The 25,931-nt window shown below is 54.6% G+C and overlaps 8 protein-coding genes across 8 annotated transcripts; all 8 read right to left on the bottom strand.

The window, feature by feature from the left end:
• Window positions 1-863: 863 nt before the first annotated feature.
• Window positions 864-1,346, bottom strand: K452DRAFT_297511 (uncharacterized protein; the record flags this gene model as incomplete). The annotated part of the gene is made up of 1 exon (XM_033542033.1): window positions 864-1,346. One exon carries the CDS (start codon window positions 1,344-1,346, stop codon window positions 864-866), a length of 483 nt encoding a protein of 160 aa, XP_033398711.1.
• Window positions 1,347-1,376: 30 nt separating this feature from the next.
• Window positions 1,377-2,379, bottom strand: K452DRAFT_297510 (uncharacterized protein; the record flags this gene model as incomplete). The annotated part of the gene is made up of 2 exons (XM_033542032.1): window positions 1,377-2,209; window positions 2,277-2,379. 2 exons carry the CDS (start codon window positions 2,377-2,379, stop codon window positions 1,377-1,379), a joined length of 936 nt encoding a protein of 311 aa, XP_033398710.1.
• Window positions 2,380-2,858: 479 nt separating this feature from the next.
• Window positions 2,859-3,588, bottom strand: K452DRAFT_286630 (uncharacterized protein). Its single transcript, XM_033540333.1, has one exon. The coding sequence runs from the start codon at window positions 3,564-3,566 to the stop codon at window positions 2,922-2,924; it is 645 nt and encodes a 214-aa protein (XP_033398709.1). The 5' UTR covers window positions 3,567-3,588; the 3' UTR covers window positions 2,859-2,921.
• A 220-nt stretch (window positions 3,589-3,808) lies between these two features.
• Window positions 3,809-6,029, bottom strand: K452DRAFT_350666 (uncharacterized protein). Its single transcript, XM_033545670.1, has 2 exons — window positions 4,810-6,029; window positions 3,809-4,756 (listed from the first exon to the last, which is right to left on the bottom strand). The coding sequence occupies exons 1-2, from the start codon at window positions 6,006-6,008 to the stop codon at window positions 3,847-3,849; spliced, it is 2,109 nt and encodes a 702-aa protein (XP_033398708.1). The 5' UTR covers window positions 6,009-6,029; the 3' UTR covers window positions 3,809-3,846.
• Window positions 6,030-6,582: 553 nt separating this feature from the next.
• On the bottom strand, window positions 6,583-7,950 carry K452DRAFT_317879 (uncharacterized protein; the record flags this gene model as incomplete). Its single annotated transcript, XM_033544108.1, has 1 exon — window positions 6,583-7,950. One exon carries the CDS (start codon window positions 7,948-7,950, stop codon window positions 6,658-6,660), a length of 1,293 nt encoding a protein of 430 aa, XP_033398707.1. The 3' UTR covers window positions 6,583-6,657.
• Window positions 7,951-8,944: 994 nt separating this feature from the next.
• K452DRAFT_226106 (uncharacterized protein) lies at window positions 8,945-16,613 on the bottom strand (the record flags this gene model as incomplete). The annotated part of the gene is made up of 3 exons (XM_033536805.1): window positions 8,945-11,582; window positions 11,638-11,774; window positions 11,847-16,613. 3 exons carry the CDS (start codon window positions 16,611-16,613, stop codon window positions 8,945-8,947), a joined length of 7,542 nt encoding a protein of 2,513 aa, XP_033398706.1.
• A 545-nt stretch (window positions 16,614-17,158) lies between these two features.
• On the bottom strand, window positions 17,159-19,067 carry K452DRAFT_225678 (uncharacterized protein; the record flags this gene model as incomplete). Its single annotated transcript, XM_033536771.1, has 2 exons — window positions 17,159-18,684; window positions 18,767-19,067. 2 exons carry the CDS (start codon window positions 19,065-19,067, stop codon window positions 17,159-17,161), a joined length of 1,827 nt encoding a protein of 608 aa, XP_033398705.1.
• Window positions 19,068-19,670: 603 nt separating this feature from the next.
• Window positions 19,671-24,858, bottom strand: K452DRAFT_286625 (uncharacterized protein). Its single transcript, XM_033540332.1, has 2 exons — window positions 22,430-24,858; window positions 19,671-22,380 (listed from the first exon to the last, which is right to left on the bottom strand). Exons 1-2 carry the CDS (start codon window positions 24,841-24,843, stop codon window positions 19,932-19,934), a joined length of 4,863 nt encoding a protein of 1,620 aa, XP_033398704.1. The 5' UTR covers window positions 24,844-24,858; the 3' UTR covers window positions 19,671-19,931.
• Between the last annotated feature and the right edge of the window lie 1,073 nt (window positions 24,859-25,931).

The raw sequence follows: 25,931 nt of genomic DNA, 5'->3' as shown, positions 1-25,931 counted from the left end.
AGCAGTAATTCATGTGCGGAGACCTGTTTTTGAGCCTGTGTTTGGCTTGTCTACCTACCTATAAGTGATCCTTATGTCCTTTCGTAGCTGCGAGATACGATGTTTACTTGGCCTTGGATAGTTTTGCTCATTCCTTGACTGCATATCGAGTATAGTATACTGTATCCACCAAATACTCCTTAGGTAGTGGCGATGAGGTATACTACTGTATTCGGTAGTCCCTCAATATCTACAAGAAAGCTAAACCTCCAGGGCTTAACAGTATGTATAGAGATATACGTATCACGAGGGCATTCTACAAAGGCATGACCTTGAAGCTACCTATACATGCATGGATACAGGACTCAAACAATCCAGTCATGTTAGCATGTGTGAACATGACAAAGAAAATAAAACAAAAAAACAAAACGACGCAAAAAGGAATCGAATCGAACCCGCCTTCTCAGGTGGGCTCCCTAGTCCAAACTCTAACTCACTTGTGTTCGGGACAGTATTGTTTACCGTTTAACCCCTAGACCAGAGCGCGCATTACTTGAGTTCAGGTAACTGAGCTTGACGTGCTCGATCCCCCATATTATATATTGCGTATTTAGTGCTGCGCTTTAACAGGGTTTGTTAAGTGGAACTTTTTCATTCGCGGCAACGTGCGAACGGGAATTTGTTAACACGCTTAAAAGAAGTCTTCCATCTACCTGCTGCTACGTTTACACCACGCCCCCCAAGCTCATTCCAGATCAAGCACACAGCGCCTATCCGGATCCTTCAACACATCTTTAAAGCCCACTGGCTTCTCAACCCCCAGCTTCAGCAAAACTTCCACCACATCCTCAAGCCCACACCTCCGCGCCTCCACAATCATAGTCTCATGCCAGGCATACCTCCCCCTGATATCGCACCCCCCACTGCGCCAGCAACCTCACCATGGAAACATGTCCGCCAACACAAGCCACGAAAACGGCTTCGCGGCCCAACTCCCCCTCGGCGTCAGCCACTCCCCCACCTCCCCTCTGAACATCATACCCCCGCTCCAACAGCGCCCTCGCCGCATCCACCTGCCCCCGCTCCGCCGCCATCCGCAGCGGACTCTCCGCGCAGTACATGTCGGCGCCCGCGTCCAGCAGGGCGTGAACGACGCCCACGTGCCCCCGGCTCGCAGCCAGCTGCAGCGCCGTCGACCGCGCGTATTTCTTGAAGTGGTGGTTCGGGTCCGCGCCGCGCTTTAGCAGGAGCTTGACGATGGCCAGGTGGCCCAGCTGCGCGGCGACGGCCACCGGCTTCAGGATGCGCGTGTGCGTGAAATCCGTCGTGTGCGGGTTCGCGCCGCGGTCGAGCAGGAACCGCGCCATGTTTTCTTTCCCGTTGCGGCAGGCGCCCACCTACGCATTGTTTACCTGGTGCGGCATCAAGAACTCCGCCGCGGCTAGGTGCCCTCCTTCAGCAATCTCCCAGAGCGTCCATTCGACTCCGTCGATATCCAAGCTGAATTTGCTCTGGGTTTGGCGTATGCCGGTAGTGCTACAGGGCCGGCCAGCCGAGCAAGCTTCGACGAGCGGAATTGATGCCGAGGCTGCGGGTCGCGGGTTATAGCGGGAGGACGGCAGGTATGCCCTTTGTATACGCCGGGTGTGGCTGCAGCGGAGCGGCTTGGCACCGAGGGCGAAGAGGTGCTGCATCATGTTGGCGTGGCCTTGTTGCGTAGCGGCCCAAAGGGGAGACGCGAGGAGCATGCTTTCGGCGTCGATGTCGAAGCCGGGGCCCGCTTGCGCGATGAAGTGTTCGACGAGTGAGATGCTACCGAGCCAGGCTGCAGCGGAGACACACGCCCGCGCCATGTCTGCTTCCGAAGGGTACGGCTTCTCGGGCTTGATGATCTCGGCAATGAGCTCGCTCGAGTAGATATCCCAGGCTGAGATGTGTGTGCATATAGACTCGAGGCATTGTTGCTCTCCCTCTTCTTTTTCTTCTTCTCTTTCCCGTTCTTGAAGTTGACATTGTCGTGCAGCCATAATCCTCCGCACCACTTCACGGATAACACAAAAAACTGCCGAGCGCTGTTCACGCTCCCTTGTCCGTTTACACAGCAAGGGCACAGGCCACTTAACAGGGATGAGACATACGCCTCGTATTGTGATGGGGTTGCCTGCCCGGTAGAAGCGCTCAATAGACGCGGTCATGAAGATGGCAGCAGTGAGTCCGACATCGAATGTTTCTGCGGTATTCGTATTAGTTTCCAATGGTGTTGCTGGTGGACTCATGTGCGTCTGTATGGCGCTTACTGCAGACGAGACGCGCACGCAAGGTGCGTCGCAGTTTGAGCGTGTGGGCTGTTTGCTCCATGATTGCGGCAAAGACCTCTGGTGGGAGGTCGAACATGTGCATCTTGGCGAGGTGACTTAAGTGCTTTCGTGAAACAGGCTGAAGAGTAGGTGGATATCCGTGGCATGTTATTCTTGAAAAATGTGATTAGATCTTCGTAGTGTGGCTGTGTAGGTGATCCGGGTGGATTTAGCCTCATTGATGTCACTGCCACGCGACATGGAATCTTTGAGCAATGCCACAATGAAGAATAGTATTACCATATGGGTGTGAAGGGACACGAGAGTACAGGCCTCTAAATGGCTCCATTCTGTTCGCAGGAATGGATTGGTCGTTTTTGTCTGTAGCTCTGCGGCCCTTACACACAAGTTTCAATGTGGATGAGGAAGCAGATTCCGGACCCCATCTGACTGAGTCGTGTTTGCGGTTGCTGTCCCTTTGGCGGGAGATCAGGGATGTGATGTACGAGAGGTACGCCTAAGCATGGCCTCTAGTTTGTCGAGCCATTTGATATATCCCATTCAGGTGCCAGATCGAATCCGTAACGCCATTTCGATGCAATCCCTTACCGCAACGCCGTATTTGTATGACCGTTCAATCCCCTTTCAGCAAATGATGCCATCGTTCTCGACCTCCACTTGCGGGACGCCCATGCCATCCTTGGTCTTTCTCCTCTTCTCATTCCTCTTGCGCCTCTTCTCCTCACGTTCCCTATCCTCTTTCTCCTTGGCTACCTCCAGCCTCTGTCCCAAATCGACAACCTCATCCCTCTTCTCCTCGTCCCTCTTCCTCTTCAACCACGCCAAACGATCCCGCACCTCCTCGACCGTGGCCCGCCTCACCTCGCCCGTCTGGCCCGTATTCACAAGATGCTGTTTACTGTTCAAGTGCTCGACGTACTGCAGGTTGTCCTTGAACGTGAGGTCGCAGTTCTCGCAGTAGAAGCCCGCGCCGCGGCCGCGCTTGCCCACCGCTGACCCCGCTGGCACCAGCTGCGTCTTGCCCACCATGCTGCCCACGTCGAGCCGCGACTTGCGCGCCTCCGTCTCTCGCGCGTCCGGTGGCGTCGATGCTCGCCGCACGTACTTCTTACCCGCGAGCGCGGCTTCGTATCGTGCTTTGCCTTCCTCTTTGGTCTTCGCATCGTGGTCGGCTGCGCGCTGCGCGTATTCGGCGCGGTCCCAGGTTTTGCGGAAGCTGGTGTCGCTGGAGGCCGCGCCGTAGGCGCCGCCATCCTTTTTGCTGGACATGGCGAGCTTGTCGGAGCAGATGAGATTCGGGGAGTAGAGAAGGAACGGTGGCGTCGGTTGGTGGGATTGGGTAAATGTTGTAGGAGGTTGTGAGAGGTTGTGACGTTGATGGAAAGGAAAGTCGTTGCGCGCCAAAAGCTCGGACACACGCGCGACTGCGCGAAACCGCGTGCAGCTGAGAGAAGGGAAAGCGCCGACGGTCGTTCACTTTGCAAATTTCACGCCAAAAAGCAATAGTAGATGGCAAGATATGTACTATCCATCCTTCTATACATCCCCCTCAAATAAAATCAAACGTATCCCCACTCTTATCCCTCACCATAGCACCCACCCGCTTCGACCCAACAACCCGCTCCAGCGCCAACCCATCCCACTTACTAAACATAGCTCTCACACCCGCTTCACTGGGATCCAGCCTCCCCTCCGCAATGCTCGCACCCAGAAACTCACCCACAACCTCTTTATAGAATTCTGGGTTCTCAGGCAAGCCGTACAGGACCACGCGCCTGACGCCGCGGATCAAGTACCGGCGGAAATGGTGTGCGCGGCCCGTGTAGAGCAGGACGCTATGCCGGCCGGTCAGGAAATGCGAGCGCGCGCGTCGCACCTCCGCCTGCTCTGTGTACTCGGATACTGCGCCGAAGCTGAGGTTGGCTGTGTCGTTGCTGTTGGCGAAGTAGTTGCGCACGCGGACGAAGTCGAGGTAGCTAGGGATGAAGACGAGGACGCCAGGGCCACCTTCCGCGGGCTTAGGGAGGCGCTTGAGCCCTGGCAAGACGGCGCTGGTGAAGTACTTGAAGCGGGAGTCGGGGTCTGCGGCCGGGCTGGCGGAGTCGAAGCGGCTGAACGTCTGCTTCACGCTGATGCCGAGGTCGAGCATCGCGCCGTCGTACTCCGGGCTAATTTTGGCTTTGCCCGCTACGTTGCGCATGTGCTTGTTGAAGAGGGCGTTGAACTCGGGCGCGAGGTATGCCGACAGCACGACTGTCTGGCGCAGGTGCGCGGCTTGGTTATCCAGGTACCAGGTACGTACGCGGCTGAAGTCGCAGCCGTGCGCGTCTTTGGGTTGGAGGTTCAGGTGCGAGAAACAGTATTCGACGTGCTCCCAGTTTTGCATTAGCATGGCGTCAGCCTGGTCCACTACCACGAGCTCGATGGAGGAGAGGAAATCATAGTCCGTCTTCTTCTTTCTGTAAGGTTGTTAGATGCATGTACTATGAGTATACGAGGTTGTTTTACTTACTCTCCGCCTCTCTCGATGGCTCTGCGCAATCCCAAGGGGCTGGCGAAGATAATGTCGGAATTGTAGAACTGCGAAAAGTACTTGACGGTTTTCCTGGTGAATTTCAAACCCATCCTGAACTCGTTGTCGTCGTTGCCATCGAACAGTTCACGGAAGTCTTCCGGCTTGTCATCGCCGAACCGGCCTTCTTCCTGGACAAAGGAGTCCTGGAAACGCTTTTTGTTCTCTTGTTGCTCAGGCTCGCAGAGCTTCATGATCGTATCGATGGTCCTGGAACACGACTGTCGCGTTTCGAGAAGCATCAAAACTTTAGGCCTGGTGAAGCCTTGGTCTCGAAGCTCAGCACCTTCGTCCTGTTCCCGTGCCAATCGAGAGTTGTTCTTGATGACCTTGTCTCGCGTCTTGAAGACGTGGTTCAACGCATGGAGACATGTGAGTTGGCGGAGGCTTTCTGCGTTTTTAACAGTCCTGGAGCCGAACAGAACGTCCTGGTACGCGAACAGAGGTGCAGCCAGCGCCTTTTGCACAGGATTGAACTCGGGCAAAAGACTCTTGGCCGTCGAGGCGAGTTTCTTCTTGAGTTTGAGTTGATCCGGCGATGCGACGGCCTTTTTCAAAGGTTCAGCTGCTCCAGCATTCGAGACAGCACATCTTCCAACGCCCTCGATAAGCGACTTGCGGGTTTCCCAGCGATTTTCCGAGACGGCCTTGAGCTTCTGGGCGAGCTGATTCTCTTCCGGACGAGCAAAATGCGCCTCGAACGGATCAGACATGTCCTCCTCTTCATCGTCATCGGGGCCAATTTCCTCCTCGTCAGCAGCGTCCTCGGGGTCCTCAGCCTCGTCGACCTGCTCATCATCATCCGGCTCGGGCGCCGGTGCAGGTTGGTGGTCAATTTTCCTTTTCTTTTTCTTCGGCTGCTCGTCGTGGTTTTGCTGGAGGGATTGGAGCAGGGCCGAGTAGGGGCGCGATGTCGGGCCCGAGGGAAGTTCGTCTTCGTCATCACTCGAGACTTCCTCTTCCAACTCCGATTGCACCTGGTCGCTCTCGGCGTCAGAGGCCTCCGAGCCGCTTGACGCATCTTCTTCCACTCTGGACTTGGTGAAGGCTTCGCGCTGGCCGAAGCGCGCGCCGCCCCTTCCGCGACCACGGCCGCGGCCTCGTCCTCGAAAACCTGCTCTTCCACGAAACGGCGGCATGGTGTCTGCTGTCGCAACTGGTTTCGCGGCGCGGGTGATATAAAAATTCGTGCCGGGTAGGGGCGCGCCGGTCCCCGTAGCTGGCTATCTAATCTTGATAAGATTTTGTTTTCACGTATTCGTACCCGTATTCGTGGCTTCTCCGCATCTGACAATTGCACGTCTCTCCTTCTACGACACTCACTGACCTTCACCAATGATACACGCTAGTAGTGTTCTGACTACTAGTTATCGCAGTATACTTCACCCGCAGGCATCTTAACCGACACGAAAGGGAAATGTTCATTATGCCTGCCATACTACCACAACTACTACGTACTTCGCTAGCGTGCAATGAAAGCAGTGTGCTAGGCAAAATGAGAGCAGGTCGTGTAAAAAGTAAGTCGAGCATTTGCTGTACTCAAGCAAGTTTTGATCCAATAACAAGTCGTTCTGTTGGAGCATACTGAAGCAAACCGTGAGCAAACCGCATGTAAACAAAGCTGTATGCAACTCATCATCTGCAAGTCGCCGTTTGCTGAACCAAAGCCGTGAGGGCCTTAGATGTTGAGCCAAGTTGTGATAGAGCTGAATGACAAGCCAAACCGTGAATCAAATCGTAAGCATCTCAACCCCAAGCCACTGTGTTGCCTTTGCAGATATCCCTTCACTATCCACGCAGGCCGAACAGCAGGAAGCCCATCACCTTCTTGAAACCCCGTACAATCTTGCCCTTGGGCTTCGCATTCCTGCAAAGCTTCTTCTTCGTCCTCCTGCGATGAGCTTCCTTGGTCCTCTGCTGGACATTCTTAAGCTCCTTCTCAGTCACCCTGATTTCCTGCCGGGCCATTTCGATCCTCTTCTCGGCTTTCTTGATCTCTGCATTGATAACCTTGATCTTGTACTGGGCTTTTCCCATCTTCCGCTCAATCTTCTGATCGATCTTCCGCTCGACCTTCTCATCATGTTGATTGGCCGCCTGTTGCTTCTCATGAAGCTTGTGGATGTTCAAAAGTGTGTCGACAGTCGGCTTGCCGGCGGCGTCCCACCGCTCGTACAAGACTGTGTGTTCGTAGAAGGGCGAGAGAGGGCTGATACCGAGACGGTATACGAACGGTGCCAGCACGCAGAGCAACTTCTTCTTCCTGACAACCTTGTTGGAGAAAATGTACCTGTGTACTATATCAATGTGATTTCGGTATATTGAAAGGGTAATTAGAGGTTTGGGAAATTCCACTTGCCAGAAAGCAATATCGCGGGTAAGGATCTCGGGTGGACTGATAAGGCGTCCGTCTTGGTCTCTCTTGTCAATCCTGTAGGCGATCTCTAAGGTGGGCTGAGGAGACGTCCCAACGACGACAGATTTCTTGACAGAATTGAGGTGGTCGAAGGCGGCGGGAAGGAACTTGAGGAAGCGCTCTATGACCAGCGTTTTATTCTGGCAAAGAATGACTAAGAAGTTGGCATTATCAATGCCTATGGTGAGAGTGAGATGCTCGAGGGTCGGAAGCTTGTTCACCATGTCTTGGTAGTCGTGTTCGAGGCAGTCGTGCAAAAGACCGCAACGATAGTCCGAATGGGCAAACTGGAACTCGGAGCTCGCCTCGCGGGTGATGATAGTCTGGAGCTCAAGCGAACGCATACGATGGGCAACTGGCGTCTTCATAGACCACTTGCCCCAGCAAGGGTCGGCAATGCCTTGGTAATGGTGGAACACTATGGCGTGAGTGTGCTTGCGAAGCGCGTACTCGAACTCGTTGCGGATCTGCGAATTAACCAAGAGGATGTCGACCACATACTTGGGCCGCATGCGACGAGCGATCCCGCCAACTTCATGGTACGGAACCTGGTAGTAATCAGCGCCCCAAGATGATGGAATATCTCCATCGTTGATGAAGTCTTGGATAAGATGGTCGTAGATGAGGTCGCGGATCTCACGGGGGCAGCCCAGGATGTGACGCATGGTGGGAGTTGTTGTCGGTGTTGTTGAACGAAGGACGAAGGACGGTCGGCAAGAGAAAAAGGTGATCATAACAAAAGAAAGTGGTCGGTTATCGTACCCTATGACGTGTACTTACTGTAACGGGTTAGTGTTAGTGAACGGAGGATGTGAAGGGGGGCGACAGTGAAGTGAATTCCACACTCACATTACTTTGCCAAGATATACTGGGCAGTTAACATCAGTAAACACCCTTCGGTGCAGACAATGCGCTCACCTCCAACACCCTCAAAGGACCCAGCACACGCAAGCACAGCGACAAGAACCAATACTCACGCAAGCAGTCTCCATTACGCATACCTACCCACCATCCCTCCGTATTCCAACCCCATCTATTACCCAACAGCCAGCCATGCAGGCGAGAAACTCCGAGATGACCACCACTCCCCCCACTGCCAATGAAGTATAACATAAAGACAAACACAAACACAAAGACGAAGAAGAAGACGAAGAAGGAAAAGAACCTCCCGATCCTCATGCCCCTTATCAAGTCATTAACGTGAAACCAGACATGAAAGCATTGACGACGACGACGACGACGACAACGACAACGACGTTAAAAACCAAACAGCAGACAGTAGACAGAAGAAAGAAATAGAGAAGCGAGTGAAGAAAAAATCCTCGATGTTTGTTTGTCTTGATCTGATATACCCTGCCGTCCGCCCACCAATGCCCCACCATCCATCCAATGCTGCCCCCATCCCTCCAGCCAGCCTAAAAAGACCTATATGTGTGTGTGCTCTGTCGTACCCACAGAGTCGACCGATTGATCAATCAATCCATCAATCGACAAAGCAGTAAGTCGTAGAAGCCGACCGAAGAAGGAAATGATGTTTAAAAAGAAGAGGAGAAGGAGGACAGACAACAGACAAAACAGCAGCAGAAACGCAAGAATAAAAAAGACCAAACTCTGCAGACCCTTCACCCCACATACCACCATCAACGCAGCCTACGCTACCTACGTGCCCTGGTGCTCCCTCCCACTGCGCTCCCCGCCTCCCCTCCTCGGCCGCTTATTCTCTCCGTGCTGCCCGCCATCCACATCGCCGGTCCGTCCCCTTTTTCTGCCATCTCTACTCTCGCGTTGCTCCCTCGGCTCGCGCGGCTCTCTGCCACTGCCGCCGCCACCCTCGCGCCTGTCGCGCCCTCCGCTCCCCCGCATCATCATTCCTCCACCGCCATGCTGCTCGCCGTTCATTTGCCCCTGGGCTCCACCGCCACCGCCACCATACTCGTCCATCATGTTGCTGTTACCACCACGCCGCGAAGACGATCCTCCACCGCCGCCCGGCTGGTTCTGCCCATGCGGCGGCGGCATCGGCATCGAAAAGTCATCACCACCGGCCATCGGATCACGGGGTCCATTACCGCCGCGCCGGCCGCCTTCGCGGTGATGCCCGCCGCTGTTGCTACCATGGCCATGGGGCTCACGCTCGCGGTCATCGCGATTGCTGCGCCGCCCCGACTCCCGCGGCTCGCGTCCCTCGCGATCACCCGGCCCGGAGCGCTTGTCGCGTGACTCCCGTGGTTCACGGGGCTCGCGGGCTTCACGCGGTTCGCGAGGCTCGCGCCCTTCGTCTGTCCTTGGTGGACGCTCACGGCCGCTACCGCCTTCTCTGTTGTCGCGGTCACGGCTGCTAGAGCGATGACGCCGCCTCTCTCCGTCGCCACGTCGCTCCCTGCGGCTGCCGCGCTGTTCGTCAGCCATCAGGTCTGGCCGGTCACCACCGCGCGAAGATGCGTCGAAGTGGCTCGGGATTGGAGTGCCGGGTGCGCTGGCGGCCGGGCTTGCCGTGCTGCTCGGGCCGCCTCTAGCTGCCCTGCCACGGATCGATGCGCCGCGCTCGCCACTGCGCTCGTAAGGTGACGGGCTGCCACCCTGCTGCAACATGTTTTGGATGCCAGCAAAGCGCTTGTCAGGTTCTTGTCTACGGTCTGAGGAGGCTGGCCCAGTCGGAGGGTTGCGACCGGGAGAAGGCGCTGTCGCGCCCCCGCCTGATTGGCGAGAGCCACGTGGGCCCGAAGGCGGAGGGAACGATGACGCAGCTGTAGATGGAGCAGGCATATCGCGCGAGCCAGAGATATGGCTTAAGCGGCTAGGGTGAACAGTGGAAGTGTCAGGACCCTGGTCATTTGCTGAGCTCTGGGGGCCGTAGTCAAAGGACTGAGGTTCGCGGTACTCTCTCCGCTCAGCGTTAGGTCCGGTTGGCGCACCACGATCGCTCAGAGGAGATTGAGGAACAGAGCCTCTCTGGCCAGAGTCGCCGGGACCAGACAGGAAGCCACGACCGCCTTGTCTTGATGCGCCTCTACCACGAGGGCCGGAGGGAACATCGCCCGGGCCGTTCAGGCGACCATATCCCGGGTCTTGCGGACGTGACGGAAGGAAGTCCTGGTTGAGTCGGCCATGGTTAGGGTCTGTTGGTGGGGCCCGAAGCGGGCCAGGCTCAAAGAGTTCGCGACCGCGGCCTCCACTCGGTCCGCTTGCATAGTCATTTCTACCAGGGCGGTCGCTGCGTGGCCCAGTCGGTGGAATAGAGTTGGGGTCATCGCGGCGATCACGTCCCGAGCCACTCGGAGGATAGTTGAGCGGTGGGCGTTCGGGAGGGCCACGCTCATCGCGGTAGTCGCCCCGAGGCGGAAAATCTGACGGACGCTCTTCACGCCTTGGCGAGTGAGGCCTTGAACCTCTGTCCCGGCGGTTATCCCTCTCGGTCCTAAAGTTTTCTGAGTTCGGACGGCGCATGTCGCCCTCGATCAAAGCCGCACGCTCTGGATTGACCGCCAAAGGAGGCCTGCTGCTCCGCTCGGCATGTTGGTATGGTCCGGTAGTGGGTGGTGGCATGGAGTTCTGATAGCGACCTTCTCCAGTTGGAATTTGGTTTGGCGAGTCAAAAGGCCGGCCACGTCCCCTATCAACCAATGGATCGAATGTAGGCTGGCCGCGGGGGCCCTCCCACTGCGGCGGCCGACCACCCTGTCTAGTATCGCGCGGCAGTGGTCTGCCTCTCTCATCAGGATGTTCCCAAGCTTCCCTTCCACCTTGCCATTGAGTTTCGCGACGGTCAATGTCCCGGGATGGTCTCTCCGCGCCAGCTGGGCTCCTACCGCGGTCACGGCGATTAGGAGGTTGATCGCGTCTGTCGTTGAAGTCGTCACGAGGAATATCACCAGGACGATCAAGTCTGCCATATTCCGGAGGTCCGCGATTGTCGTGCCGGGGAGGGCGGTCCATAGTGCGATCAGACATGCGGCCCCTGCCAAGAGGCTCGGGCCTGTTGGGCAAAGCATGCGGAGCACGGCTGCCCATCGACTGGTTGCGATTGGGTTCCGGACGGTGGAAGGTGTTCTGAGGGGCGGGTGTTGGAGGTTTTGAGTCTGGTCCGCCTCTGCTTGGTAGGGAGGTAGGAGCGCCTGGAATAGGCGTCGAAGCCTTTGTTTCGGATGCGCTGGAGGATTTTGTAGCATCTCCAGATCTCGTTTGGTCTTCTTCTCCCGCCGCTACAGAAACCGTCAATCTGTTCCTGTGGGTATCCGAGTCGTCAATCTCACCATCTTCTGCATCCATGCCTCCGGTTGTCGAGATATTGACCGTACTGCCGTGTCGATTAGATTCCGTGCGAAGTTGAGGATGGATATTCGAAGACTTACGCAGTCCCGGAAGGTTGGAATTCGGGTGCTGAGGCGTTGAGCTGTTTTGCTTGACTAGAGACTGGCGTCGGAGTACCGTTTGGTCCCTCGGTCGCCGCTCTACTGCCAGGTTTTGGTTGGGTCGCGTTCGGATCGGCCTGCTTGCGGTTAGGCTTCTTAATAAAACAGACGACGAAATTGTCGCTATCGATGTTGTAGGTGAGACCCACCAGCCGGAAGGCTTGCGGCAATAACCATTGGCTTTCCCTCTTCTTGAGATCACCAATGAGAGAAGTGCCGGCAAGCTTGAGATCCTCTCTCGTTTCAGTCTTTGACAGATTTTGCACACACTCAAGCTGTGCTTTGCCCATCCAGTTGACGACCGGGAAGTTTTGATGCACGAACTTGAGGATGTTAATGGCATTGCGAATGTGCATATATTCCCCACCTGTGAAGCAAGCCTTGAGAGCTCCATTGAGTTGTGCATGCCACTTGTAGAGGAGACGGCGGAAGTCCTCGTAAGTCAAAAACGTTTCAGGCGTGTAGTCACTGTCGGGTTTGAACTTTCTCGCGAAACCAGGGAGGTCCTTCTTCGTGCCGTAGGCCAGCTTCTCATAGACCGAGGATTCGGCGTGCCAACGGCGCAACTCCTTGAGGAGCTCATTGAGGAAGCGGCCGAGGTTCTCCGCTTCCCGAGCAGTGCACATGAAGATAAGAGAAGTAAGCTGCTTCTCCTTCATGATGCGGTCGATGAGATACATGGTACGGAAGCCAGGCGTGCCTTGTGAATGTAGCCAGAGCAGCATCTTGTAAGCGTAATGAGCATCAAGTGGTGACGTGAGAATGCGCGGCAAGAAGCATTCCTGGACAAGAGTGTCGTGGAGGGCTGCCGTGCCGGCTAGAGGGTGCTGGGCAAACCAGTGGTTCTTTTCATCCCTTAAGCGATTACGAACGACCGTGTTTGCTGCAATTTGATGCTGGTACTCCTTCGTGAGAGCCTCTGACAAGTCGTTTAGTTCCTTCTGCTTCGCATCTTTCTTGGCCTTACCTTGCGCGCTGACGTCAGACCGATCATGCATCATGGCCTTACCCTTGTCTGTTAACCTCTTGGATTCTTCGATGTAACATTGTGAAGGTACGTGTAGGTCTTGTAGCGCAAGTTGCCAGAAGGTGGTGTAGAAGGGTAGACTCATGTTAGCCTCAAAGTCAGAAGGCAAAGTTGGCCTGATCTTCTCCATAAGTTCCTTGATGACAGGATGCCAATCCCAGGGAGCAGTGGATGCTGGAGATGGCGTTGAATCTCCTCCAGGTGTAGCATCGGCCCCTGCGCCAGGCTCCTTAGTGGTATCATCTTCTTCCCTGCCAGGAGTATCCTTGTTTTCAGATGACTCGGCCTCAGTGGACTCGACCACAGGCCCATTGGCCTCAGAAGCGCCGTTTGCACTAGCATCGGCCATTTCGACGTCGTCACTTGCTGTCGGTTTATCTTCCTTCGGCTTGTCCTGTTCCGCGGTCTTGGCAGCTGCTTCTTTTGCAGCAGCCTCTTTCACGGCTGCGTCAACCTCAGCAACGGCGTGTGAGATGCTCGGTCGTACAACGGCGAACGCGATTTGAGGTTCAAGTCCGAATTCTGACATAAGAGACGCAACATCCGGGACAGCAGCATCGAAATCCTTGACGGAGAGGTTCGTCCTCAAAACGTCAAGGTACTGGAAGAACACTTCGTGGAGCTTATCAAGATTGGTACCGAGGACCTTGAGTGGTGCGTTCTGAGCGTCTTCAGAGTGGGGATACAGCCGCCTCTCTTGGGCAATTGCAATGAGCAGTTGTGCCGTGAGATTACCCTCGGACAAAGCTTTCATAAGGCGCTTCGACGAAGTTTTTGACTCATGACGCTTGTCTTGAATCTGCTCCAACATCCTTGTCCGAAGATGCTCACCACCAGCCATGGCCAGGGTCTGCCATTCGTTGAAATTCATGTCAGACCTGATGCCTGCCATGGACGTGACAATCTGCTCAAGGACTTCCAAGGCGGTTGAGTTGCCGGTGCGAAGCTGGTGTGCAACATATTGCAGAATTGGCGTGGCGTTCAAGAACGTGTACCGCTTAAAGACGCGACCAGCAAAGAGTGACAGAGCCCGTAACCAAGGGCTAGTGAGCATGCCGTCAGCTTGGGTCATGCCACGGCCACGGCCGCCAAGTGAACTCATCAAAGTCCAGGTCAAGACGTCGTAGCCGAGGTAGGTGAAGTAGCGGGCACACTCCACGACAACCTCCACTAGGTTTTCGTAGGACTCAATCTGATTGAGAGCGACGCTGAAGACGATACCCGGAGATGAGAAGGCGACTTTGGCGAGAGCTCGGGCCATCTGCTTGGTGTTCGTCTTACTGATACGCTTCAAGACATCCTTCGTCTCTGCTCGGGCTTGGTCGAAAGCGGATTTTATGTCGGGGAGGCGCGAAATTTGTCCAGTGTACCACTCGGCGTAGATGATATACCGAGTAGCAGTTGGGAATAGTTTGAGAAGATCGTAAACCTCGTTAACGACGCCGGGGTTGGCCTTGGTCAAACTGAGCGCCGGCACCAGGAGCCTCTTGCAAAGATCGATCCAACGAGCATGGTTCTCTTCCGATTCGTCATCCGTCCAACTCCACTTGCCTATCCGTGCCAATTTTATGAGCAAGGTTGGATCCTGTCCAATTTTGACGCCCGAGTGATTGAGAAGAGTGCTGCACATCAAGAAAACATCATCGACGGTCTGGCACACGGGTACATTGTCGTCCCAGTCTTCCCAGTAGAATTTGTAGTCTGTGTTGTTTTCACCTGCGTCGGACTTGTCCAGTTGAGCCCAGCGAAGAAGTCTCCTAGGAGGCGCTTCCACGAGGTTAACCTCCCTCTTGACTGCACCGGGTTGGTCGGAAACAATCTTTTTCGCGACCCTGATGGATTCACGGTCTGCCAGAGGTTGCAAGCGATCGTAGACCTTACTCAGGCACTGCTTGAGAATCCGATGGAGGTATGTGGGCAAATCCGGTTGTAGATCCATCAGCCAAGGAAATTTGCCCAAAATGTACAAGGATTCGGGAATTGCGCCGATGGTGAGAAGGCTCTTTAGGAGTGCAATCTTTTGGTCTGCGGGCTCCGGAAGCTTCTCCTTCTCTCCTTCTTCCGCCTTAGGGGTGGTGCCCTTCTCCTCGGGCTTCGCAGAAGATGATCGGCTAGCCTCAGCCTCTCGGAGCCGCGACGGCGCTGACATCGGAACGGTATCATCGGCCAGAGCGCCAGCGGCTGCCAGCGCATTGAGTGCACCTCCACCTGGTCGGTTCTTCTTTTCCCGTTCAATTCTTTCTTTTTCCAATTTTTCTTTCACCTCTCCCATGTTTTCGTCCAGCGGATAGAGGTGCGGATATAAATCACGCAAAGAGATAAATCCAATCTTGATAAGTAGGGCGGCAAGTGCGATGAGGTTTTCGGGAAGAGTGTCGTTAACGTCTCGTGCGGAGGAAGCATAGAAACGAAGTTTGAAGCCTAGAAGCTGCGCAGCCACGCGGTTGCCGGGAGGGGGCAACGTCTTGGTTGTAGCCATCCATTCCCGGTTAAATTCTTGTTCTGTCCTCTCAGCGGCCTTCTTGGCCTTGGCAGCATCGGTGATAGCCTCCTGGCTTTCGGCGTCTGGGAGTTTCACGTCGCCCTTGATGATGCGGCGGCCTCCCAGTTCGAAGAAAGCTTCATAGCCGACCTCCCGCACCCGGTCCCAGAATTTCCGGTCTCTGGCTTCGCGTGCGACTGTAAGCCTCTCCTTATCTTCTTCAGACGACATCCACGCGGGGGAATCCGGTAGAGCCCATGGTGGCAGCGAGTCGAGACCAAGGCTTTCCCATTCCAAACCTTCAAATCCCTTTTCCTCCGGCCACCATGAGCTGACACGCAAGAACTTGATGAAAAAACGGTAATGCTTGACGAGCAGATTGGCAAAGACATCCAGGGTAACATCCAGAACACGGCCGACATCAAGGTCAAAGGCACCAATGAGCGCCTTGACCCTCTGAAAAGTATCTTCCGCTAATTCTCCGGTGGGCGGTCCGCTGTTTGTCGTTGTGAAGTATTCGGTCATTAGTTTTGAGTAGCCTTCGGTCTCTTCGCGGAGCAGGTTGTAGTTGGACTGGCGGTAAAGCTGATTTGTCGCATGACGAGTGCCCATCTTGAAGAAGGTGCTGCGGACAAAGCCCAAGTTCGTCAACAGCGGAACTTCCAACTCTTCCCTTATTTGCGCGGCTGGAATCTCGGCGGCGATCATGACGGTGCGTAGAGCAGGATTTGCTCCATCAGCCTCGCTGAGGATAGAGACATTGTCGAGGAACAGAGACGCAGATTCTGAAGCCCCATCTCCGGCCGCAGCCAGGACTTCCTTCACAACCTGGCCGGCATCCGAGACCTCTATCCTACTATCCAGCCCAGCTCTTAGCAACTCTTGGAAAACAATGCTCAAAGCCATAATGTCTCCTGCCTCTTGTGCCTTGGTCGCAAATTCGACGACCGCTTTCCTGCCCGTCGTCCGCCATGCCGCCTTGTTTTCGTCAGTGACATATTGGTAGTGGAACGGTCTCGAGGGCTTCGGCGCGGGCGGTGCCGGCGCGTGTTGAGCGTGAGGGCGCTCCGACTGTGCGGGCGCGGGAGCAGGCGCATTCTGGGCTGAAGGAGGTCTTGTCGCAGCGGGCGACGGCGAGGGTGAGGGTGGGTCTGCGGGCTTGGGTATGTTCGGGCTAGCCCGGGATGCTGATGGCGAGTGCGCGCTGGCAGGACTTGCCATCTGTCCACTGCGACCGCCTCCTCTGCTGTCGCGACGGCCACCTCTACCTCTGCCCGCACCATTGTTGTACTGGGTTTGCTGCGCGAGGTTCAGGTTATGTGGCCGGTGGGGCGAGGGCCTGCTATTGTCATTGGGGTCTTGCTGGTAAGGACGGTCGTTCCTCTTGCGCTTGACTGGAGGCACCATTTTCGCGGTTGTCTGGAGTCAGTAGCCCTAGAGGCCGGTCGTCGTGGTCTTTGCGAATCGCATCCAAGAGCGCCGCGGGGGCGGGTGGGCTGCGACTGGGTTGAGGGCAGACAAAAGCTCCACAGGCGGCAACGGTGGGGCTTGCGCGGGAATGAAGGGCAGACAGAAGAGTCACGAAGAGCCTGGGTTAGCAGACGCAACGGAGGCCAAAAGAAGGGAAATGGACGTCTTCTGCAGCAGAGGGCGGGGATATGGGTGGTTCAGGTCGTTGTTCGTTCACGCATGCGCGCGGCGCTCAGAAAGCTCACGATTTCTTGGCGCGCCCCAAGTGCAAGTCCTGGTGCACGGACGCTCGACCGCGGGCGCGCGCGCGCCAAGTCTGAGGCTCTACCGTATCACTTCACGTCATCTCGAACAAAGGACTTTTTTTTTTTTTTTTCAATGGATGTGTCAATGGTGGGTAGGTATTCTTTCAGCCATGTGTTCCCTGAAATTCCAAACAAACGAGCGACTGGGTCATGACCTTGTCTCTCACTTTTTGTCTCTTAAGCAGCCGCAGCCACGACACCAGCCGTCGCCTTCCTCTCGTGCTCAAGCACCGCTTCCAGCACGCCGACCGCGCCCCCCGCATGCATCTCCTTCACCGCCTCGGTGATTCCGAGCTGCGAGTCGGTCCACAGAGGGGCAACATCCTCCTTGCCCGCCTCGCCGACGCCGACGAAGCCACCCTCGGCCGCCCAGTCGCTGGTGCGCTTGAGGCCCAGCTGAGTCCAGACCGAGTCGAGCGCCTTGATGAGGTGGTCGCGGTACTCGCGCGTGTGGCCGGGAGTGGGCGTGATACGGAGGCGCTCCTGGCCCACAGGCACCGTAGGGTAGTTGATGGGCTGCACGTAAATATCCCACTCTTCAAGCAAAAGGTCGCTGGCCTTCTTGGCCATCGCCGCGTTGCCAACGAGAACAGGAACGATGTGGCTAGGGTTGGGCATAACCGGGATGTTCTTAGCCAAGAGGGCATCCTTGGTCGCACGTGTGTGCAGCTGCTGCAGACGGCGATCGCCCTGGTAGTTCATCTGGTACTCGATCGCGGTCTGAGCGCCAGCCATGGTCGCAGGGGGGAGGGTGGTCGTGAAGATGAAGCCAGGTGCGAGAGAGCGGATCATGTCAACAAACTTGGCGGAGCCGGCAATATAGCCACCAACACAGCCGTAAGACTTGCCCAGAGTGCCCGTAATAATATCAACGCGGTCCATAACGGTGCCTTCAGGCCTGCCTTGAAGGTGCGCCTCATAATCCAGGTGCTCAGCGACACCAGCGCCGTGCGGCCCGTACATGCCGACAGCGTGAACTTCATCCAAAAAGGTAATAGCGCCGTACTTGTCAGCAAGGTCGCAGATCTCCTTGATAGGCCCAACGGAGCCGCACATGCTGTAGACGCTCTCGAATGCAATGATCTTGGGAACATGCGAGGGGATTGAAGCAAGCTTAGCCTCCAAGTCGTTCAAATCGTTGTGCTTGAAAACCATCTTCTTCGCGCCAGAGTGCTTGATACCCACAATCATCGAATTGTGGTTCAGGCTGTCAGACAGGTAAACGCAATCGGGAAGTTTGCTGCCCAAAGTCGCGAGAGTGGTATCGTTCGCAACGTAGCAAGACGTGAAGACCAATGCGGATTCCTTTGCGTGGAGTTTGGCGATCGTTTTCTCCAGACCAACAGCGTGCTGGTTGTGGCCGGAAATATTCCTTGTTCCACCAGCGCCAGCGCCGTACTTGTCCAGCGTCTCGTGCATCCTCTTCAAGACGTGAGGGTTGCGGCCCATTCCGAGGTAGTCATTTGAGCACCAAACCGTCACCTTTTCCTCTTCAGTGTCCTTGTGAGCCCGGGGGAAGTCCGCAGCCAGGCGGTTGATGTTGTTGAAGTAACGGTAGGACTTGTCCTGGTGCTTCTTGTCCAGCTCATTCTGGTAAAAGCCCTCGTAATTGAACTTGACGGTTTCGGGGGCAGCTGGCTTGCCAGAGAGGCGATGCGCAGGGGTAGCGGCTGCTGCAGGCTTAGCGCCCTGAGGGATCGGGACTGCAGAAGTGTCAGTACATAACGTCATATATCGGCGATCGCGCGATCTGTTGCGCGAGGCAAACAGGAAATCCTGACGTACCCCTCTCGCGGTGGACCGAGCCAAGGTCAACAGCCTGCGCCTCCTTGGAGGAAGAGGTGTGCAGCCTGGCTCTGGCGCCGACCTTCGCGTGGTAGGCCCTGGTGCCACCGTAGGCGCCGGCAAGCGCAGCGTTGCCAGCGCGGGAGGACTGGACGGCGAGGGCCTTGCCCATGACGGGGCAGCGGCGAGCAATGGTCTGGAGGTTAGACATGCTGCTGCCGCCGGGCGAGGCACTGTGGGCGGTCGAGGTAGACAGGGACCTCAGTGTGGCGGGCGAGGTCTTGTGCAAGAACGGGCACATGGACCGCGACTGGCGGAGAAGCGCCTCCATTGATTGGAGTTGTGGTGGTGGTGAGAAGTCTGGGTGGAATTGGCCTCGGCGGGAGCAGAGGAATATAGCGAGAGAGGGGGAGAGGAGGGTTGTGATTCAGCGCAAGAGAAGCCAGAGAGGGAGGCGGTTCCTTTTGTCGTACAATTGAGCGGAGCCGAAAAGTGTCAGCAACTGGTTCATCACGCCTGTGATTGGCCGCAACGAGGCCCCGGCGCCGGGCCAGACAGCCATGGTGCCACGGGATGTGCTGATGGAGGGCGGTTTTCGGAGACAGCTCGCTCGCGTAGGGACGTCTGCTTCAATCGGTCTGCGGCATCCCCGGCATCCCCGGCATCGCAAGGCCCCAGTAAGGCTTTCCCCCTTAAACTACATAATCGTTCGATGTAGTTATCGCCACCTCACTCTTTGCGCGAATCTGGGGCGTGGTGCGTGCCGCTTTTCGGCAAGTCAAAAGTGGAAAAATAATTAATGTGCTTCGGCATCCATGCCACAGGCTCACAGCAATTCTTCCCGCGGGAAAAGTCTGCCCCTCGGAAACCCGCCCTCACCATCCAATCACGCACGCCTTCATCAGGGTCTCTAGTCTTTTATTTTTCTTTTGGTTTTACTGAGAACGGTCTCGACTAGCGAATAACTAACTAGCATGCAGTCGTGGCAGTCTCCCGTAAGCACCTTCGGCTATCCGCAAGCAGACTCCCCCGAGTGATCCCTGTGCCGTGCAACGCTCCGACCAATTGTCCCTGAAATGCCTCCTCGAGCCACCATGCAGGCCATGTTAAAAACGCTCACACTACTCTCTAAGCCGCCCATGACCCATTACCAATACCAATCTCCTCACTGGCTGCCCGTGAACCACCCCGAGATGCGCTTTCCTATGCCAGGGCCTTTTCTTGAAGATTGAGGTCCATCGCCTCCGTCGGCGCTCTTCTTTCCCTCGTCCCCACTTTCAACTTCATTGTTGGACGTGTCGTCGTCCGTCAGCTCCACGGGGTTCGCTTGTGATGTACCTACGAGTTGTGGAATAGTCTCGCGAGATGCATTACCTGGCGATCGGGTTGGCTCAGGGCGACCCTGGGCCGGATTTGAGTGCGGAGAAGGAGGGGCTGGTGCCTGTGGGTTTATCGTGTTCGGCAACGTTCTTATCATGCTGGCTGGAGACGGTCCTGCATTGTTGACCCCGGCATCGGGCGATGGCGGCCTGTCCAAATGTACGAGACCTGAGCGGCCGCTGTCGCGCCTATCTGGCGTATTGGCTGGTCGAGGAACGAACGGAGGAACAGGAACAGGCGTTTGTGTCAAAGGCCGGGTGCTATTCGGCTGCACAACAGCCTGGAAAGCAGTGTGACCGGCTACTTGGGGCGGGCGTTGGGCAGGTGCAGTCGAGTGCGGAGCGAATTGCTTTGCCTGCATCGCCCTCAAGTATGCTTGTGGGTTCTCCTTCCGCAACCTTTCCTCTCGGTGTAGTTCCTGAACTTCCCGCTCCTCATTCCAGTCGAGTTCACCCTCTGCGTCTTCTGCCATCAGGATCTCTGTGGTAGTGATGCAACGTATATGAACGTCCTTGCCTTCCTTTTTGCTCTTTTTCAGCACCTTGTCCAGGACATGCACATCCTTGCCCTCGTGTACGCTCAAGTCCTGCTGTTCCACAGGCACAGGGGGGAAAAGATACTCCCTCATCTTCTCCGCCTGTCTTTCGGGATTTCTTGTATCCACAACCCTAGTTGCTAATTGGGTCTTGAAGAGGGCTTTGTTCCAGACTTTCTCTTCGAATGTGCCCCCAGTCATCAAGCGATATACAAAGACTTCCTTTTCCTGGCCCAGTCGATAAGCCCTTCCGATAGCCTGTTCTTCATGCTGTGGATTGAATCCAAAGTCGAAGATGACCACTCGGTTAGCGCCAGGAAGGTTAAATCCTGTACCGCCTGCTCTTGTCGACATCAAAATGATGTCGTACTGCTTGTTGTTGAACTTAGACAGGATACTTGGACGCTTAGTCATTTTCGTCTTGCCGTCCAATCTTACGAAACTTTTGCCCAGGTTTTCCAGAAGTCTCTCAAGGTAATCCAGGGTATCCAAGCGATGGCTGAAAACAAGAACCCCATCACCAACCTTGCTGGCATTATTCAGGATTCGGACAAAGAGCTCTGTCTTGTATGAAAATCCGGGACCTTCGAGGTCATCCACCTTCTCGAACAGGTTCTGCATGTCCTTAACAAGCGCCGACGAGATCCACGCAGCCTTGTCCTCGACTAGGAGTTTGTCTTGTACGATATCCGGATCTTCAATAGGAGCCTCAAATTTTTCGGCTCCTTTCTCTTGTTCGTTGTTTTCGTTTTCCCGTTGCTGCTTCTCTGTTCCTATCTTCCTGTTTGAAATAATCCCAGCAAAGGCAGCGGGGTGGTCGCAGATTAGCGTCAGAACTGACATCCACTCAAAAATCCGCATGTTGTTGACTGTGTCATCTGAACTCTTCCTCGCATGATTCACACAGATCTTGTATGCTTCTTCTTGAAGGCTTGTCAAAGGAACTGTGATGACGAACTCAACCTTTGACTTGAGGTCATTTTTCAGAGCCGTGATGTCCGCGCGATGGACTTTGGGTGTAATATCCATCTTAAGTACCTTCAGCATCTTCAGAGCTTTGCGGTGCTCAAACTTGGTACTTTCCTTGTAGAACCCCTCTTGGATCGGACGCACAAAACGCTCTCTAAACTCTTGAATCGATCCTAGGTAATCGGGGGAAATCCAATCGATTGCGGACCAATATTCCTCGAGGTTGTTTGCCAGAGGGGAGCCAGTCAACGCGATCCTGGTTTTGGTCTTGAATTTTATAACAGTCTGGCGAATCTTTGAGGCTGGGTTTCTGATGGTATGCGCTTCGTCTGCGATAATGATATTGGGACCCTCGAGCAGTTGCTTAGACACCAATCCATATTGTTCTCCAGTGTCCTCACCAAATATTTTGGGTTTTGTCGGCGTCGGCGTGGCGAGGATTCGTAGCATATCATAGCTCATCACTAAGATACCGCCATTGTGGTACCAGTCGGATACCTTTGAAAGCCGGGCTTCCGAACTCACTTCGGCTGCTACAGAGTAAATCGGCCCAACTGCCCCCTTGACTGCCTTTGGCATCCATAGACTGAGTTCATCCACCCAATTAGGGACTAGGGAAGCTGGGCATAAAATTAGAGTCTGGGACTTCCGTAGTGCGTCAGGAACCTGTTTGCGAATTGTTTCATTGGAGGAATGTGCTGCCTGAGCGATGGTGGCAAGGAGTGTAATCCTATAGTCGTGTTAGTTAGACATTCTATCAAGGGAAAACTCAAACTTACGATTGCATGGTCTTGCCTAAACCCATAGTATGAGCAAGAAGGCAACCTTGGGACTCAGTGTGGCCAGCCCGGACTACCTCCCGCCACATGAACCTGACTCCTTCTATCTGGTGCGATTTGATTTTGCCAGCCAAAGAAGAAGGTATGTATATTGCAGTTTCATGTTCCTCCTTGAGCGTGTTCACCATGATATTGACGGAATCGCCATTTTGGGAAGAGGGAACCACAGTACTGGCTCTCATGTCTCTCTCCCTCTCCGCCTGAGCTAGTTGGCGCTTCCGAGCATCTTGACGTTTGTTAATTCCCGAAGCGCTCCTCACGACCGGACGCTTGCGCTTTTTGTATGGTGTTTCGACCTCATCGCCCTCATAAAAATTATCATCTGATACCTCATCCATCGTGTTTACTGTTTGGAGAGATGTTGGAGTAGTAAAGGGCATTTCCTTTGATCGAGTGGGGAGCTTTGACGATGACGTAGAGGGCGACTCGGCCAGCGTTCGAATGGGACTCTCATGCTTTTCCAACACCAACCGTACCCAGTTATAGAACTCTTTGATGTCCTTCTTCTTTTGCTGTGTATTGATTTTCTTTAGCATCCCTGGAAGAAGTGGAAGCAGACCTTGCTCGTCCGACCCAAAGTGCCTGTGGTTGCTAAAGGTCCAACACGCGTACAGTTTGACGAGATTGACAATTGTCGGCCGTTCTCCTGTGGGTGGATCCGGCATTCGACCCTCTTTCTGCTGTAAATATTCCATGGCGTGAAAGATGTGGTCGGGAAATACAGCTTCGGTAAGCTCATTGATGTGGGCTTTTATATTTTTGTACGTTTTCCGCTTGAGTGTGCGAAGTAGCTTCAATATTATCCTCTTACGATCTGACCGTTCCTCAAGTGTCCTGTAATCCCAGTTACCGATGTCGGCATCGCTATCATTTTCCGGTTGGTTGCTAAACCGCAAATTGAGTCCCTGGCTGGATGCGCGGGGTGTTGTAGAATTCAGTTGTAGTCTGAGTCTAGTTGGAGTATTTTTGACAGGAGTGGGAGGGTCTGAGGAGAAAGTAAGGTCGATAACCGACGGAGCGGAAGGCACTTGAGGTGGTGAGCTTGAAGGGAGTGGTGGATCATCTTCAGGCACCGCTGCCGGTAGCTCGTCGATTTCCATTTCGTTGCGCACTTGGGTCAGGTCTCCCAATACACTGTCATGGTCTTGTGCCTCAGGGGAAGGACTCTGCATGGTATCCGCATGATTTGCTGGTTCGCTGGGCTTCCCTTGAGCATTCCGGGTGCCTGGCCCTTCGAATTCATCAACGTCAACAAAATCCGTCAGACCATCTGACTCAACTTCTGAATCGCTGTTGACCAGTTCGCCTGCATTGTCGTCCGCATTGTCATTTACTTTAGCAATCGGCCTCTTTCGAGATCGTACTTGGGTTGCAGACCGAGGTGGTTCGATTTTCTGTTCCCACACAGTAATGCGCCAAAGTTCTTCCTCGACTTGGTTTACGCTCTCCTCCAAGGCACCACAGACGTCTTTCACCTGCGCAGGGCTGTTGTAGACCTCACCAAGAATACCACCCTTAAGCTTAGTAAGGCGGCACTCAATCCTCTCGATCTTGTCTCTTGCGGCTGCAATGAGCAGCCTCCGCTCTCCAGGGCGTCTGCCTTTTCTCCAGATTGTCCGCGCCGTTCGTTCGCGTAATGGCAACTTCTTTTCTCGCCACAACTGGGAATGCTCGCTGATCTTCTGATCAATCGCCTCGATCACTTCCTCTTTGCTCAAGAAACGGGGCTTTGCCTTGTCTGATGCTTCTTCGTCCTCTTCTATCTCAGCAAGTAGAGATGGACTGTATTCATCATCTGAATCTCCAAATAGCGGAAGCTCGGTGCCACCTTGGTATTTCTCAGCAATGTAGTCCCACTCGCGATTGTCATTTTCGTGATCAGGATTTTCCTCATACGGTATACCGCTGGTAAATCTGGAGGCATCTTCCCTTGTAGCTAGGAGGTGGCCATCGTCCATACGTATAATTGTGGCCGAACGAGTGTGATCTTTATTAAGCAGACTCTTCCTATAAGGGTGAATGACTTGAGCGTCCTTGCCATCGCGGACAAGCACCTGACGTTCGGCATTCCACAAATAGTGGTGTACTTGACGATAGACGTATTGCGAAACGCCGGCAGGTGCGACTGTGCTATGGCTGATCTCGTACTCATCGTCGTCTTCAAGGGCCTGTCCAAAACGCAAATTTCCATAGAATATCTCGTCTACAGGAAACTTTATGAGTTCTGGGTTTCTGGTCTTTGTGTTACCTTGACGTGATGTTGAAAGCTGCTGTCCTGGGCCAGCAACCCTTGTTTGGTTTGCTGGTAATGTCTTCAAAGCAGGTTTGTGTTTTAAGGCCGAAGAAGTATCCATGCAGTCTTCTTTCGGAAGGCTTTTGAATACTGCCGAAGAAGTATCACCCACTCTCGCGGTTGGGAAAGGAAGTGTAACCCGACGGCGCTTTTTACCGTTACTATCCACAACCAATGTCTCTCCTGTACGTAGGTGCGGACCCGTCTTTTCGCTGTCATGAACCATCTCAGCATTGGCGGTTGCAACGATTGGGTCATCGTTGTCGGTGTTTTCGAAACGAGGGACGCTAGGCAAATCGCGCGTAGCACCCTGAAAAGGTGTGCTATGTAGCCAAGGAAGAACGCGAGAAGGGGCTGCTACACTCGGTGCCACTGAACTGGCAAGGTGAGTGTTTTGCTGGGTCATAGGCGCCTGCTCTGAATATCTGGTGGATTGAGAGCGAAGATGGTCAATGGCCCATACTACAGCCGCGCGTCTGCCGATAGCTTTGAGCCCAAAGTCTTCTTTGAGGATTTGATCGGTAATGCTCGTTAGCAAGGTCGATCCATTTACTTCTTGCTCGCGCAATGATTGTTCAAAAGATGACGGCTCAGGGAGAGCAGAGTTCGGCCTGCCATTCTCCCACCACTCCGTTGACACGCAGAGAGCTTCAATGACTTGTTCGATGTTCCATTCCCATGGATCTTGCGAGAAAGCCATAATGAGAGGAACGGCGTATCGTCGAAGAGCAAACGGTCATTTGCTTCAAAATGCTGTCGTTAGAGTCGATTGATGTGAATGTTTAGTAAGGCAATTTGAATAAAGTTGGGTAAACTGCTGAGTCTCGCTGGTAATGGATCTGTTTTCACAATGCGGACAAACAAGTCAACCCGTAGAAAGGTGAAGAAGAGCTTCACCGAGCCTAGAATGACCTAAAAGGTTCCGGGACTGGCTAAGCGAGGAGAAATGAAGTGAGAGCAAAGCTGGTTCTGGGCGCCGGTTTGGTCGTCAAGATGCGTTTGCCTGGCGTGCTAGCTCATGGGAACTCGCCAGGCGCGGTGTAGTGGAAGATAGGTGGAGAGTGCTCAGAAGATCTCCGTACGGAGGCAAACGCGACAATCATCGGTCGCGTCGTCGAAAGTTGAGTGCCGGCGCGTGTTCAAGTGATC

Source organism: Aplosporella prunicola (genome assembly GCF_010093885.1).
Source record: "Aplosporella prunicola CBS 121167 unplaced genomic scaffold K452scaffold_10, whole genome shotgun sequence".
Taxonomy (NCBI): Eukaryota; Fungi; Ascomycota; class Dothideomycetes; order Botryosphaeriales; family Aplosporellaceae; genus Aplosporella; species Aplosporella prunicola.
Note: the sequence above shows the minus strand (reverse complement) of the source record. Positions and strands in the feature narration are given on the sequence as shown.